This window comes from Lepidochelys kempii, chromosome 4 (genome assembly GCF_965140265.1).
Source record: "Lepidochelys kempii isolate rLepKem1 chromosome 4, rLepKem1.hap2, whole genome shotgun sequence".
Lineage (NCBI taxonomy): Eukaryota > Metazoa > Chordata > Testudines > Cheloniidae > Lepidochelys > Lepidochelys kempii.
Genome location: NC_133259.1, coordinates 57,180,697 through 57,197,846, shown reverse-complemented (window position 1 = coordinate 57,197,846; position 17,150 = coordinate 57,180,697). Strand labels below are relative to the sequence as shown.

The 17,150-nt window shown below is 37.8% G+C and overlaps 1 protein-coding gene across 3 annotated transcripts in view; it reads left to right on the top strand.

Moving 5' to 3' along the window:
- The window catches only part of LRBA (LPS responsive beige-like anchor protein), a 559,255-nt gene that overhangs the window by 153,152 nt on the left and 388,953 nt on the right, over nt 1-17,150 (top strand). For 2 of the 3 annotated variants that reach the window (XM_073341331.1, XM_073341329.1), the window contains exons 32-34: nt 2,500-2,578; nt 3,151-3,284; nt 6,158-6,219. In XM_073341331.1, the coding sequence (XP_073197432.1) occupies nt 2,500-2,578; nt 3,151-3,284; nt 6,158-6,219 (275 nt within the window). The remainder of the gene's footprint in view (nt 1-2,499; nt 2,579-3,150; nt 3,285-6,157; nt 6,220-17,150) is intronic. The other variant, XM_073341330.1, reaches the window with a different exon arrangement.

Below are 17,150 nucleotides of genomic sequence, written 5' to 3'. Positions count from 1 at the left end.
CAAGAACAGGGGTCATTCAATGAAAGAAAAACCAGTAAATATATAGTCCTTTACAGAGCATTTGAGTCAATCTGTGAAATTCAGTGTCACAAGAAGTTCATCACTGTCTGTATGTTGCTTCTCTATACAGAAGGTTGTATCTAACAGTCTAGTCTCTTAATTCTTACCACATCATCTGACTGATTTTTTTGTACTTAATGTCTCTTTTAATTTTTTTTGAATATGTAAAAGAAATAGTGTTCAAAGAAACTGTATTAAAAAAAAAACAATTATACGGTTATGAACTACTACTTATTCTCAAAATAATTTAAGAAGTGTTTATGTTGAAAACATGTTTCAGTAAAATCCAGCTAACATCCAAAAACATGATACTTTAAAAAACTATTCTTAACCCCTCCCCCGCCCTTCTCCCAAGCTTATAATGGCTGGAAATGAGCAGTTAAGGGATCCAGCATTTTCTTGCAGTCATATAAACCTTCGTCACTCACTTCCACATTACCCAATTTATGCTGCCCACCCAACTTTAATTCTGTCCTGAATAATTTCCAAAATTATCTCCAAATGTGCAAATAACAAATTATACCATGAATTACAGTTAAAGCTTAAATGAATCTCAGCCATAAAATTTTGCTCACAAAAAAATAGAAGTCCACATTTGAAAATTAGGCCCTAAATTGGAAGCTTTTTAAAAAAAAAAACAAAAAAAAACAAATCCAAAAAAACTTACATACTGGTGTTGGTCCTGGCCACATTTAAAAACAATTCCTTCAGACTTGTACTGTCAGTATCTGTGCTCACAGAGCCTGCTGGTTAGGATTTCCATTTTGCATCTGAAGGCAGCATCAGCTTTGCTATGTTGAGCCTGATATTGAACTGTTGGGTATGTCTGCACTGCAGTTAAACACCTGTGGCTGGCCCATGTCAGCTGACTTGGGCTCATGGAGATTGGGCTAAAGGACTGTTTAATTGCAGTGTAGAAGAACAGGCCTGCGCTGGAGCCTGGATTCTGGGGCCCTCCGAGGGCTTACACCACAGTTAAACAGCCCCATGAGCCTGAGTCAGCTGACACGGGCCAGCAACAGGTGTTTAATTGCAGTGTAGACATACCCTCAGATTTCAGCACAAAGGCTATGTCTCCACTACCCGCTGGGCAGCGATTGATCCAGCAGGGATTGATTTATCGCGTCTAGTCTAGCAGTGATAAATTGACCCACAAGTGCTCTCCCATTGACTGCTATACTCCACCGTTGCAAGAGGCGCAGGCGGAGTCAACGGCGGAGCGGCAGCAGTCAACTCACCGCGGTGAAGACACCACGGTAAGTTGATCTAAGTACGTAGACTTCAGCTATGTTATTCAAGTAGCTGAAGTTGCGTAACTTAGGTTGATTCCCACCCCCCCACCCCAGTGTAGACCAGGGCTAATTTTGTCCCTTACGGTTTTTTTCAGCGTTGGCCCTCTGATTATCTTCCCTTTACTGAACTGGACCTATTACTTACTTTTTGTGTTTTGTATTTTAAGAGGGTGGTGTTCTATGTTTTTGAGTATAGGTAGGGCTGGTAGCCTTGTCTATTATTAAGGTTGCTTGATGCTTCCTGTTATAAGACCCATTTTCAGCTGCAATTGTCAAATTTCGGCTCAAAATTTTCCATGCTTGGCATGTTCATCAGGAAAAATTTTTGAGACGCTACCAAAAGAAGGATGCTAGACTAAATATGGTGAATTAGATCTGTTGTTCTATCTCCTATGTTCCTTAACTGTAAGGAAGGTGGTTTTAGTATTATACATTGAGCTGACAGAGAACTTTTAACGGGAAAAAATTAGTGGGATTCTCTGTTCAAGGTGCTCAGAGAGTATGGGAGAGCTCTTTAGCAATAAAAAAGAAAAAGTATATGATATACTTAAAACACTCCTATTTAACTTCACATGTAGATTTATGTATGTATGAAAATTAGGTAAGATACCAGGACTTAATGAAGCCTGCACTCTCAATAATACTTACAATTTTACTTTTTTCAAACTTTCACAAGCATTCATAGATTATAAGAGAAATGGTCATCTAGTTTTATCTCCTGTGTAACCTGGCCATAAGAATCCCCTAAATTAATTCATGTTTGAACTATAGAATTATTAAAAAATGATTGTTGAAACACACCTATGAAGTAGGAATGTATGTTGGTGGTATTCCTTTTTTACAGACCAAAAAAACAAAGAGGTGAAGGGATTTGCCCAAAGAGGGCCAGTTTTAGGGGAAGGTGAGCAGGGCAGTTGTCATGGGTGTCAACTTCAGGGGTGTTTGTGCCCACATTGCTGTGTCATTCCTCCCCACAGCCCCTGCCGCCGCCTCCATAAAAAGCCTCGCCCACCTTGGCCCCAAGGTCACGCATGTTTGCAAGTAATTAGTATGCTAGGGTTCAAACTTGAGTGTTTGACTTCTTTTCCTGTGGTCTATCCTTCTTGCCCAGGCTTCCCATCTGATGAGTTCTCTCTTTCTTTCGTAGGCAGTGGATCATCTAATTCAAAATTGCCACCTGTGCCTACGGTTTCTTCTGTTCCAGAGGATTCTGCTTCAAATATGAGGTAACTACTTTAATTGCATGTTTAGATCAGTGGTCTCCAAACTGGGGTGCGCGGCAGCAGTAGTGCCGCCGGATGGCACTCCGCCGTTTTTTTTTTTCGGCGGCAGCTCTGCACGTCCACGGCTGGTATTCCCGTCCGGCGGAACTGCTTCCATTGGCGGTGTGCCTTCGGCAGGTCTTCTGGTCTTCTTCCGTTGGCGGTGCCCCTGTGGCAGGTCACCCTGGGGATGCGCGAGCCAAAAAGTTTGGAGACCACTCGTTTTTTGATGATGTAATTTATTGGCATGTTCCTATAAACTATTTATTAAGACATGGTTAATAATTTAAGGCCTGGTTCAGTGAACTTGGGAACTGTTGAACTTGGGAATCTTTCCACTGATTTCAATGGGTGCTGGATCATGTCCTTAAACTGAATATATTACAAAGTAATTTTGTGAAAGGGCATTGGTTGGGAGCTGATTCCTGTTAATAAATTTTGTATCGTGTCAAATTTGATGATAATGTCAAAAATAATTCTTCCTATGAAAATTTGACTTCTTGTTCTCTCATTAATCTTACATATCTTCTAATTAGTATTACAGAGAGGCTTGAACATGCTTTGGAAAAGGCTGCCCCTCTTCTGAGAGAGATTTTTGTGGATTTTGCTCCCTTCCTTTCTCGCACTCTTTTGGGTAGCCATGGGCAGGAGCTGCTGATAGAAGGTACAAGTAAGTTTCCATTTTTAATTTTTTTCGCCGAACGTGAAGGCTCTAAAGAAAACTCTACATAAACTAATTTTAAACTGTTAAAATAACCTAATTTTACAAACTAAAACTCTTTACAATTCAAAACTTAATTGGAAACTGTAGCTACATGCAATTCTTGCCTATTTATATATAGGTCTTATTTTATTTGTATTTCAGCTAGGTGGAAATATTTAAGCAATATTCAGACTGCTATAGGGCGTGCCTGCTCTGAAATGCTCCCCCTGCTGAGTTAGTGTGGTGGCGCATGTACTCTCTGCCCCAGTTTTCCTTCTCAGGAAGCCAGTATCTCCACTTTAGGCACTCTTGAGATTGCTTGACTAAATAATACCCTCTTTGAAGCTGGTTTATTATAAAACCCCATACAAAAGGGGCCATAACAAAAAAGTCCCAAATACTCACAAGTTATCTCCTGCTTTCAGGGTTCCCCTGAAGTATATTCTTTGAACTCTATTCCCATTCCCCCCAGGGTTATCTCTGAATGTGTGTCTTCTCCTTTGGGCAGGAGCCAGCTCTTCTACTGGAGCTGGGTTGCAACTCAGCCCACTGTAGGGCCTTAGCAAGCTTCTTGCACTGTTGGCCCCACTTAGTCCTCAGGCTTCTCCTCCTCAGGTTTGACAGGCTTCTCCTTCTATTGTCTATCCTGCTGTGTGGGGTGATGTAGCATTTATGCTGGTCCCCTTCTTCCAGCTCGTCCCCGAGTTGGTTCGGTGAGAGGGAAGCCTTGCTTTACCCGCTCTGCAGAGGTGCTCTCTTACTCCCACTTACCCTTCCTGCCCTCCATATTGCCCTGGAAATCCCAAAAAGCTTTCCCCCTCCAGCCCACCATGTTCTCCTGCACTGCATGCTCACCTGCTTTTCACAGTGCCCCTCTCTCTGCCTCCTGACAAGATAGGGTTTGCTGTCTTCAGGGTTATCTTGACTTCACAACTGTTAGGAATAATGGAAGGGGTAGCAATTTTGATGAATCTGCTGGAAGTGAATTAGCTGTGGCTCTCTTCTTCCTGGAGACAGAGGGTCTATGGCTGTTGGAATTTAGATAAGAAGGAATGGGTCACAGAGGCAGGGTGTCTGGGGTCTCTGGCAGAAACATGGTGGTAGCAGACCGTGCTTTCGTACCCACTGGGTCAAGTGCCTTCAGTGCTTGTCTGAATAGAGGTACACAGAACATGCTATTAAGGATTGTTTCAGGGAAGAGTTGGTACCCACAGTGCTTCAGGGACACCATAATGGGGCAAAGATTACACCATCTTTACTAAGGGCTGCCTAGATTTATAGGAAAATAGCAGCCACATTGATTTAGAGCAGCCTAAGGCCTCAGTTGTATTGGGAACATTAGATCCCTGTCGTCACTTTGAAAAAGGGCACTTCTTGAGCTTCTTCGAAGATTTTGTGCCTGATTCTGATGATAAACTTTCAGTTCTGAAGTATAACAGCAAAAAAATGATCCTTAATCTCAAATATCTTCTTAAGAACTACCTATTGTACCAGATCTAGATAATTTACCCCCTACCAGTTTTTGTTGTGTTTGTATATAGATATAGACAGACAGATATGGCTACCACAAATTAATTTCAAACATTTCCTATTGAGCCTTATTACACAAAACAGAGCTACAGGTTGAACCTCTCTAGTCCAGCACTCTCTGGTCCGGCAACATCCGTGGTCCAGCATGATTTTATTTTATGTTTTTTATGCTTTATCTACTTATTTCCTTGTGCCAATACAATAAAATTGTGTAACAACACTAACAGTTTATTATGAAGAGAGCCGGTAAGCTTTGGCTAGGCGGTGTTGCAAGCGTTGTTCAATTTATTGAAATTCACTCGTGTCAGCGAGATAAAAATAAACAGAGACCCACTCACTACATATTGACCTCCCATGGTTTGGCAAATTTTCTGGTTCGGCACTGGTCAGGTCCCGAGGGTGTCGGACTAGAGAGGTTCAACCTGTACTAAATAGCATTTGTCCTTCACGTTTTCTAACACTGAAATTTCATACTGAAAAAACATCTACAAGTGGAGAAATATATGCCCCATTTTAAGCCCAGTTCAGAACGTACCCTTAACTATGGGGTTGCAACCAATGCCTCCATAATACCCAAAAGCATAATAAAAGAGAACATTTTCTATAATAGATGAAAGCAAAAGTTGAAAAGCAACTTTGATGTTCCGTAGACAAGCCAAAATGAAATGTGAATTGTAAATAATAATAATAATCAAATTAGTTTATAAACAAGATATATATATAATAGGTAACTGTTTGCACTTCTGCTAAGGTTTAGTGTGGGGTCATGGGTCAAAGTACTAATAAGAGTGTTTGGGATGTCTGCTGCCATGAAACAAAATGGAAACTTGATTGATAGCTAGGGGGTTGAAGGGAGAAAGTGCAATGGAGAAAGCAAAGGTCATAGAGCCATTTCCTTTCTCTGCATAGATAATGACCAATCCTCCCCAAAATAGTAAAGCGTAGATACTATGGATCAATATACCATGTGCTATTCACGCTTATGCTAGTATTTTGAAACACAAATATATATGCAATTGCAGTTAAATAAATCTGAGGTAGCATTTTATGGCATAAGTTAATTTTTCAAAACAGTAATTGAATTATGATCTCCAATTTAAGCATATGAATTATAAGCTAATATAGTTTGGAGCTAATATACATTTAAATGTAAGTGTAAAAATTCAGTTTTAATTGATTGCAAAGATGCTGTTTAAGACATAGTTACTTTTATATATTAAAACAAATGTACTAGATGTTTAATAAGTTTAATACCCAATACCACATAAATACAAACCTAAGTATAATTAAATCCCTTTTTCTTTTTGTAGGTCTGGTCTGCATGAAATCTAGTAGTTCAGTGGTGGAGTTGGTCATGTTACTTTGCTCTCAGGTGAGTTTTAATTGATAGTAGTAGTAGTAATACTGTAGAAAAGTTGTGTGGCTGAAATTGCTGCCTTTGATAAATAGCTGAAGTTACGGTAAACATGCTTACAATTAGAATATATTTTTAACTGTAGTCCAGAATGGCTACATTCTGGACACTTTGATTGCCAATGGATTATGACATTATACTAATTATGACATTTCAGGTGAGTGAAGACACTGAGGTTTTTGTGTCACATTAAAAATGTCGAGCGTTTACATAACCTCAGTCTTGAAGTCTAATTCCTTGCTGCTCTTTTCATAAGAGAAAATAAAGTATTAAGATTAGGGAAACAGATTGATTTCTGCACCTTGTATAGTGGCACTTGAAATCCTCTGGGATAAGTGAGCTTTTTTTCTTTTGTGTAGAGGTTATAAAATGAGTGATAAATAATTTTGAAATCCTTGTTGTTAATTGTTTTTGGCAAGTACTTTTGAATCTGAGGAAAGAAAATATATGAAAGTGGCTGTGATGGTCAACACTTTGAGATTTTCTACATTCCTGAAGACAAAATCACCTTAGATGCTCTAAAAATCTCTTTGGGTAGTCTTGATAAGAACCTGGATAACCTTCTTACAGTTGTAGTTAAAGAATGATATGCACTTCATCAAATGGATGTACTTTTGGTGTCCTCTTGCTTTCTCTGTTGTAATTAAATAGAAGAATGTTTTTATTGAACTTTTCTTTTGGGTGCTTTAAAAATGATACCTGGTAGTAAATTCCCCTACTTAAAACTTTAAAATAGCCTTTTTTAATGGGAAGGGTATTGGTCTGGAGGTCAAGGGTTCTGACCCATTTAAAAACCTTTGACCTTCATTTATAACCCTTATGGTTTACTTGCCTGATGAATAAGGATAATGCAAAATTAATGTTTCTTCACATCGATTTATTCGTTTTAGTGCCTATATTGCCAAATTTATTTAGACTGTGCTGATGGACATTTCATGAATACAAATGAAAGAATCATAGTAAGGTGTGAAAAATCAATAGTCTCCATTGTCAATAAAGTGCAATAAGAACAATTACTTCTGGAGATTACACCTAATGGATTTTACAATGAACTAGTGAAGAGTAGTTATGTTTCTAGTGGGCTTATTATTCACGGATGTAATCAGAATTTTTTTTACATAATTTCCCGATCTTCTGCAGAAAATATCAAGGGTGTATATTTGTTTTTTGGAAGTTTTACTTAATATCTTTCATGGAACTTTGGGAACTTGGAAATAATTGCTCATCATAAATATTGCTATTATTTTCTGAAAGTGTACCTAGCCACTCTACAGTCTTAGAATACAAATTTACTGTTGATTATTTAAAAAAATAAATAGATGTTACTTGGAAACCTATATAAAACTTGTTATACTCTTCTATTTTTCTTTTAAAAACTAGTGATTTGAGATTCTAAAAACATTTCTTTTTAAGATGGTCTGGTTAGCCTGTTACATTGTAATTGCCATTTATTTTTTTTTGTAAGGTAATCTCTTTCTTTTTAAAAAACACATTGAAAATTGCAGAGGACAGTACTGTCCTCTGTACAGTATGTCTCATACTTGGTTGTTGGAAGTTGAAAGTATAAGGAATAAATGACCCACTCTAATGCACCTATTTGTCATACATGTCACAGTGCTATTTAATGCTAATCTAATCAAATGGAGGATATGGTGATTGCTTAGTAGCATTAGTAGCGAAGGATGAGCGTGTTTTGAGTAAGAGTTGAAATAAACCAATAAAGTCACACCTGACTCTTAAAAGTTACATAGCAGTTGTAATATTTGGCAGAATATGAAAAATGATGCGAGAAATGAAGCCAAAATTAGCTCCAGATGTGTACAGATAGTTCTGGGGGTGATAATTACATTTTTCACTTTGAATTTTCCTAATTCAAAGAGGTCAGCATGGCAATCACAAAAGTGATTTATTTTGTTAAAAAGTGAACTGTCTTTTGCTGCATGAGAGATATGAAATTGAATTTCAACTAGACGTTTTACAGATACCGGGAGGAGATGGGGTTGAGTTTGATTGATATATATTTATATATATTTTGGCCCAAGATAGGGTGGGAAGTGAAGTGGTATCCTCTTGCTAAAATTATAATTAATTTTTAAGAGGAGATGGAGAGGATGGAGTGCCAAAGATCGAAAGATCAGGTCAAAAACTAGTTTTTAATCACATAAATAATGCAATAGTTACAAATTAAGCATGTACAATTTTGATTTAAAACTTCAAAAATTTGTCAGACATTTTATGAAAGTGGAGGGCTGTTCTGATTGATGTCTTCAGTGTTTTGTACCTAATCTCTTTCTCAGTACTTGCCCTATTAAAGTATTACGCCAATAGCAATTACATACCGATACCTTAAACAAAAACAAAAATTCAATGTATAAGACTGGGACATTTCTTCTTTTCCAAGAAGCACACAATACAGTAATAAAATCATACGTTGTTGCAGCAAAAAAGGTTTGAGATTTTATTATTGTTTATCCAGGAAAATGGAGAAAATCAACCATTTCCTAGGTAAAGTAATTTTTAAAGAGTAACTACAACATCTGTTGAAAAGAAATCTTTCTACGTAGTTCAAGTTTTTCAAGTCCGCTATTTAGACATCCCCCTTGCATTTACGTGTAAAAATTTTGTTGTTGTGCTCCTTATTTAAATTTACTCATCTCCCCTGGTTTATGAAAATATTAAATAATTGAATGTTGTACAGTACCCAAACTTCTTATTTTAAACCCAGATTGATGTACCAGAGTAAGGATTATTCTCCATACAATTATCAAAAAGTAGTTTTTTGACTGACACGCTAAATTTGAGACTTTGTGTGTGTGTACTTACATTTATATAAATCTATCAAAACAAAAAGGAATCCTTCATTTACTATTACTGCAAAGTGTTTCTGCTTATTTGACATTAATATCATTTTTGAAAGAATCGACGTTGCATTCAAGGCCACTTTATAAAAGCGTTGTGTTGCTCATCCTAATTCAGTCTGACATACATTCCAATAACACTACCTCCCTTCTAGGGTTTAAAGCTAAATTTATGGCTGAGCATTGTGAAGTGCATCATTTAAAAATGGTTTCAACCCAAAACATCTAATAAATAAATAATGTGTATGGCTACTCAGTAGTAGACTTTCCAGACTAGAAATCATTCCATCGGATACTCAACAGTCCACTATCGGAGAGGGCTGTCAGATAAATCTTATAGTAGCTGCATTCATGTCCTGTAAATCACATGTTATTGTCTGAGCCTTCTGCCAGGTCATCTATTCTTTTCCCATTTATCAGAAATGCATAGAGAACGCTGAAACTACAAGCACCATGTAGTCTAGCCCGCCATCCTGTCTGAGTAATTAAACCAGCAAAAAGAGTGAAGTCCTAAGATAGTCTGATATTCCTTTTAAATGGATGATATCAGAATGTATTAGGAGCCTGTGTATGCTATTTTGGGACAAAGTTCCTTCATGTTAAAGGTCTGACATAATCATCATTGAATAAACATTTTCCCCTAAAATTGCTCTGGATGTATCACTAAACCCTTGAAGGGGTCCACATGAATGTGTGTGTGTATATATACACAAGTAAATATGTGTGCCACAACTCTTCTGTCAGATCCAGTAATGGAGTTGTTTCCTTGAAATATTATATTGATCCGGAAAAACTCCAGTCTTTAATAAAGCTGTCTAAAATATTTCTCCTTTTGTCTCTATATGTTTATAAGCTTTCTCCTTAGCTACTGTGGCAGTCAGGTGAGAAGTATACAGTAATCTGGGGTAAAGCAGAGAATTAGATAGAATATGTTCTATTAATTTTCTGATGCTTCTAAAATGGTAGGTTGTTACTCTCTGCAATATTTAAAAAATCTAAAAGTATTCTTTTTGCAGCAAATCAGCCAAATTGTCACAGGATATACACAAGAAAAGTAATTAGCCTCTGTCTGACAGGTTCATCATTGTCTTAGAAGCTTTGTTGTAGTGGATCTAATTTCCCTTGATTTAACTATAGAATTAGTCTATTCTGACAGACTCAAATGCGGATATTGCATCACTTACCAGAACTGGCCACGAAAACTACACAAAGCCCCTTCAAATGACTGCAACTCCCATTTAGGAAGAAGACAAAAAAAGTTATAGTATGGTTCATTGTTAATGATTAAATTCTCTAGGTGCTTACTTGTTCCTCTTCCCTCTTGTAACTCTAAGAGTAAAAGACACATTCTGAGGTATTTTTAAAATAAGACCAATATTTTAAAACATTAACTCTATCTTGGTATTTTCTTTTTCAAAAAATTAACATAGTTTTCCTTTGCCTCAATATAATCACATACTGTATCCATTAGATTTTTAGTAAAACATGGATAAAATGCATGTTTCATATGGTAGGTGTGGGAGGGAAATTAACATATCCCATGTTCCTTCAAGTTGTCTTATGGACCAGATTTCAGAATGGGGCTATAGCTGAGAAGGAAAATGCACTAAATGTCACACACTTTTGACTTATGATACATTTTTAATTTGGTGGTAGTGAGTGAGCTCAGAGCACATATGTTAATGTGCATTGTGCATGGAGCAAACCAAAAATAAAATAGAAACCTTAGAAGCATCTAAAGCAGCAAATACTTATATTCAAAAGGTGAAGCTTACCATCTGTGGAGGTTAGAATCCAGGTGTCTATCTAGTTCCATGATCGTGTTATCTTACCATATAATTAAATTCCCATAATCATTTAAGGTTACTTAAGGGGGAAACCTTCAAAAGCAAGGGAATGTCTTTCTTTAACTTAACCCATACATCATTTAATCACCACTTTTCACTGACCGACTCCAATGCCTTATAAATAAATCCTGCATAGCTCCAACATGTACAGTAACACAATAATAACACACTATTTCTTAATATCTATAATCCCAATATTCCTTAATATCTCTAATTATGCATTAGTGAGCAGTCTGACATGGTGTTTTCCCATGTGGAGGTATGTGATTAGAGTTAGTTTTGTATTATAATTTGACATACACCCCTTCCCCACACACACTGGAAATTACCTGATACTAAAGTCTTGTTGCATTTTCAGCTTCTTCTGGATATCCTGTGTCTCAGGCTTTTTCTTTCAGAGGCAAATTTTGCAACAGTGATCCACTTTGATTTCTACAGTGTCCTTTACATTAGACTAAATCCTCAAATTACTTGGAAACGTCAGCTGGTGCAGAATGTGGCTTCTTGCTGGTTGGTTGAATGGTGTTTCTTGCAGACAACACATATGCTCTGTGATCTGCACTGTTTCTAATTTACTGTCAAGTGAAATGTAATGTGATGACTAACTATAATGATAACTATAAAGTTTTAGTTGAATTGGGTCTAGGTTATCTCAAAAGCCACTTGTTTGTGTTCCCTTAGCAGCTGAGATCACCAGAAGCGCCCAAGCTAGCAGCTCTCTGGATTAGATATGAAAGGATTAGATGCAGAGCAACGTCCGTGTATGTCTTGGGGGTGGTTTTGGATGTTGCTCCAATTTTTTTTTTTAAATTGATGTTAGATGGGCATATTTTAATCAAGATATTTTCCGTGTAATTCCTTTGTGTCTGAATATTCAAAAAGTTCAAAATGAGTTTGAAAATGAGAATCACAGTGCACAAGTCTTGTGGCTGAGGACAGATTTTGTAGGATATTTGCTGTGAAAGACGTAGAAAGTTATTTCAATGCATATCCTAATTATCCTTTAAAACAATTACCTTTGAAACTGTGTTAGTAGCTTATTTTTGTTAAAGCTTGCAGTCCGAAAAGTGTAATCTTGGCTACATTAACATTTCAAATTTCCAAGCTCCTTATATATCTAAAAAATCGAGTAATTAGAGGTTTTACCATTTAAATTGTGGTGATCATCTGCCAACAGAATCTTTGCTTTCATCAGAGATAGCTGTTTTGTAGCAGAAAAAGGAAAACTTCTCTAATAAATTGCTTTGTTAATCAAATGGACAGAAGACAAACACAGCTTTATTGGACAAAAGGAGGAAAGTTTGAGAGTTTAAGGGACAAATCAACAGACAAGTGTATCCTTAAGTCTGGATCTGAATTTTATCAGAAGTAGTGTTGGAGAACTCATGCTTACAGATGTTTCCTACACTGTTCACTTTCTTTTTAGATTATACATATTGAGGCTTCAAGATTTTGTGTCATACCACGAGATTATATTGAGATAAAAAAGCACTTTATGATTTACAAATTTCCCAGAGTTCTATATCTGTATATAGTTTTGTACTCTTGTAGAGTTTATTTTAAAAATAATTTGAGTTAGCTGTTTGTATAGCTGAGGGAAGAAGGCAACCTATTCTGCTGCTGTTCAAGATACCCAGATGCTTAAGTCACCTCAGGCCTCATTTATACCAACTAAGGATGGGCATGTTAGAGGTATTATGTATGCTTTTTTAAAACAGTGGATGGGGACACTATTACTGAGTGCTATGCATCTAGTCACAGAAGTGGTATTAGTAAAGAATTAACTAAAGCCAATGTAAATCATAGTGTTTGAAATGCAGGGTAGAATATGTGTTCCATTAGATGCTAGAAAATAATTCAACTGGAAATGCAATCAGGAGATTAATGCACATCTGACTAATATTATTTGAAATGAAGGCTTCTGTGATGCTGCTTTCTGATCTATATGATGCTCCCCATTTTCTTAAATTCTGAGCTCTTCATGGCATGGACAGAATCTTACTATATTTTGGGAAATTGCTTAGTGTAGAACACACCATAGTCACAGCAATAAGATGGAATTCTGATAAGTCACTCCAGGGTGGGTGCCAGCCACTGCAGGCAACTTTACCGGGGCTCCCTCTGCCAGGGGAACTATTATATGGTTATCTGGTAGTAGAAAAAAGTTTTGTTCCCTTGTACTCTTTCTCTGCTCAGCACTGGAAGATCATGCTGTGGTATTTGTTCTTCATGGTGAGTTTTCCGTGTAGGGTCTGCTGTTGCCTGAGACCTGGGAGGCAGCTGGTTTGGAGAAATTAACATTGAGGTTGAAGATCAAAACTGATTCTTTTTCAAAGAAAGTTTTAAAATCTCCTGCAGTTTTGAAGAGGTTAAGCTGTTTTGAGTTGCAAATGCAGTGACATGAATGAATTGCACTTAAACCCAGTCATTGAGAAGCTAGGACTGTATGTGGGTTAGAAACTGTCCTGATTGATATCTCCTCCTAGCTAAGGAAGAGGCTCAAGTGTCCATGCTAATTCTTTAGATCACTTTGATTTAATAATTTTATTAAGACGATGATAAAATAAAAAAAATGGTACAGAGTTTAAGCGTAGAAGTTTCTGGTTATCAGGGAATAAGGTACAGATTATCAAGGGGTGCGAAGTTTGGTTTAGGATCAGGTGGCATAAGGAATACATAATCTGCAATATCCCCGATTGGGGGTAAAAGCTTAACGGGTCAAAGTACAGACATTGAGATATGGGGGTATGTTGTTCATATAATGGCTATGTTCAGGTGTAGAGTATAATGAGTGGATACGATGATGAGGATAGATTTACCCTCATTTGATGAGATTTAATGTTCAGTGAGTTTATGGTTCCAGTTCATATGGTCCAATGGAAAAAAGTCTCTCGGTCCCTTTCTCATAGTTGATGCACAATGTCGTTCCGGCTCCTGGTACTGTCAGTGGCCAGTGATGTGTTTGATGTAGATGTCCCTGGACCATCGGATGGTGGTGAGACCATGAGGCGCCGCATGAACCGTGCTTAGCATCGACCAATCCCACAGGTCCGCAGCACACGTTCGTTGCAGGGGTCCCAAGCACCCAGGGCTCTGACAATCAGGGCATCCATCTGCATCCCATAGCCCTTCGCTCTCAGGGTGTCAGCCAGGGGGGCGTATTTTTCCAGTTTACGAGCTTGGGCTTTGCGGAAGGCTGGGGTCCTGTCCTCAAAGGAGACCGTGACGTCGACGAGGATGATCTTTTTCTGGGCCTCATCGGTGACTACCACGTCAGGTCGCAACTGGCTGTCAGTACCGGGGATGACAGGGTGTTTTGAATACATCTGCATTCTCTAGCAGAAGGGGAAGGAGTCACCCTTGAGCAACTTCTTTTTTTGAGAGAGAGGTTTTAGGGGATAATTCTGGACAATTGCTCTTCCATCCTGTGGGCTCTTTCATTGTCACCCATCTTACTCAACAAATATGTTTAGCAGCTGGCAGTTACACATGGAGTGTGGAGTCTGTAGGACGCTGACAATACACTGTTCTCTGTCTCACTTGATTCAACTATGTCAGTTACCCAGTGTCTGTCTGAGAGTAGAGCTTGGTTAATAGTTAGCTGTCTGAAGCTCTGTTCTTTGAAAACCAATAGAATCTCTCTGAGTTGTTTCCCATACCTCAGTCTTGGATTGTGGCTTCCATTTGTAATGTCTTCTACCAGATGCTCTGTTAGCCTTAGCCATGGCTAAGGCTATGTCTTCACTATGGACTTTGTGTTGGCATAACTGTGCCTGCATAGCCCCCTAGTGTAGACACAGCCTACACTGACAAAAGGAGATTTTCTGTTCGTATAGGAAAAGCATCTACCCGAATGACATACTGTATCTATACTCCGAATTTTATCGGCATGGCTATCTGTCTATGATGTGTTTTTTTCCACACCTCTAACTGATGTTGCTAAGTTGATATAACTTTTAAGTGTAAACCAGGCCTGAGTTTATTTTCTTGTCTGTGACTAAGAAGAGATGTAGACCTTGCTACAGCAAGTCATTCATCTGTCACTAGAGCAGGGAGAATTACTGCAGGTTTTGGTTTGTTTGCTGACGGCTTTAAAATGTGAAAAAAGAAAAGAAAATTGGTTTGGATCAGACTGAATCCAAACTTTTTTGGAAATGTTGAATCAAAAAAGTAGAGAAAAGTTGATTGTTGATCAGCCCCACCCCAACCTTTAGAGCACCTGGCCAGGGACCTAGCTTCAAATCCTCCTGTTCCACAGTGGGGAAGTCTAATCTGGGTTTCTCACATCCCAGTTGAATACCCAAACCACTGAGCTAAGGAATATAAAGGGAACAAGATGCTACCAGCACCAGCCATTCGGTGAAGCATCTGCTTGTGAATGTAGGCCAAAAATTTTATGGGGGCTGAAATTATTTGTCAAATTCTTGTCAAATTCACTAACAAATTCAAGTCAAACAAAATTGCATTTTTTCAGTGAATAAACTATTTGAAAAATTTCACCCATTTCTGTCACCTCAAAACTACATTACTGTAATGCATTCTAAGACCACTTGGAAACCAACGCTAGTGTAAAATGTGTTTTGCCTGCTTTTTGGATGGAGTTTCACTTCTGAATTGGTTTCGTTCTGGTTCTCTCAAGGTTTTTGGCCCAGTTACCTGAAAAACCACCTTTCTCATGGTGATATACTTCTGCAGTTGGGCTCAGTGGAGATGCTTGAAATAGAGTTGCCCTTCCCAGTTTAAATGAAGGGGTTTCTGTCAGGGCATTTTCCATGGAGGGCCCTCAGCTGTAGAACAGTTAGGCTCTCTCTCACTTTGGTCTGACCAGAGCCAGGATCTGTTCACTTTCTAGTCATTCTCTTTTTTCAGGAGCTTGCGGAGTGGGTGGTTTGAGGAAAATATGGAGGAGTTTACTATCAGTGTGGCCATCAAACAATGCACTTAAAACATTATAGTTTTTCAACATTTTAGCTCCCTTATATTCAACTCTATTTAGTGTATAAAGGTATATAGGCACCTAATATGGATGGACATAACTTGTAGCTCATGCACTGGATGTGCAGTCACCTTTTCAGTAGAAGTTTAGAAAACACAGTTTTGACTTTCTATGTAGAGCCCGTGGCATTTTGGTCAGAAATCAATGAAGGCGTATAGTTTAACCCTTGCTATTACACAAGCTGTGGAAATAGGTTAAAATGTGCTGAGGTTGATCTGCCAATACTTCATGAATGGTAATTGCCTAGTTCTTGACTTAGTGATGCATTGACTATGTGGCAGTAACATTATGCCTGGTAGTGACCGCTGCAGTGAAAGTTGAATGAATGTTGTTATTCTACCATTCTGTTTGTTGTTGATTATATCTTTCCATAACTATTATCTGTGGGGTGAAATTTTCCAGGCTTACTCTCTCCCCAAATGGGGAATGTATACGAATTAAAGTTTTAAGATGAACAAAAACTGTGTTAGAATATGAAAATGAAGGAAAAATATTTGTAATATTTTTCATACTTTTTGTTGCTTAAATGACTTTGGGGTAAAAAGTTTAAATTTGACAAGGAAATAGTCCTCAGTGAGGAGAGAACTGGCTTACTAATGAAAACTCGTTGAAATTTGACCTAGTCATGATGTACCAAAAATCACACTGTGCATTTTGCATTGAGGTGGTGGCGGGTGATTGTGCTCAGCTAAGGAAGGCCACTCTGGGTACAGTTATAAACTGAAAAAATAGAGCAGGTGTGCAGTGGAAGAGGCAGAGTTCCGTGCTTTATTTGCTATCTATCTTTTTTTAAGGTAAAAGCCATACAGCTTCAAATGTTAACAGTAAAGAGCCTCTCTCATGTGGGCTTCCTAAAATGTGCAGGAGAGGGGGCTCAGTCATGATGTTCTGATAAGGTGAATAGTGGGATAGGGCATTTCAGATTTTAAGCAAATCATTCCACAATGGAATTTTTTCATCATTCAGTAACTTACGAAACTACTTTTAAAAATTCAATAAGAATACCTGAAAAATCTACCATAAATTACATATAAGCATTCAGTCTTTAATGCAATATACTAGCATACATATTTCTCCAACTGTAGCCATATATATGTATTTGACATATCTATTAGTGTTGTATATATGAAATGTATTTACTAAACCATTCTTTGCAGCGTGGGACAGAATAACTGTGATGGTAATGAG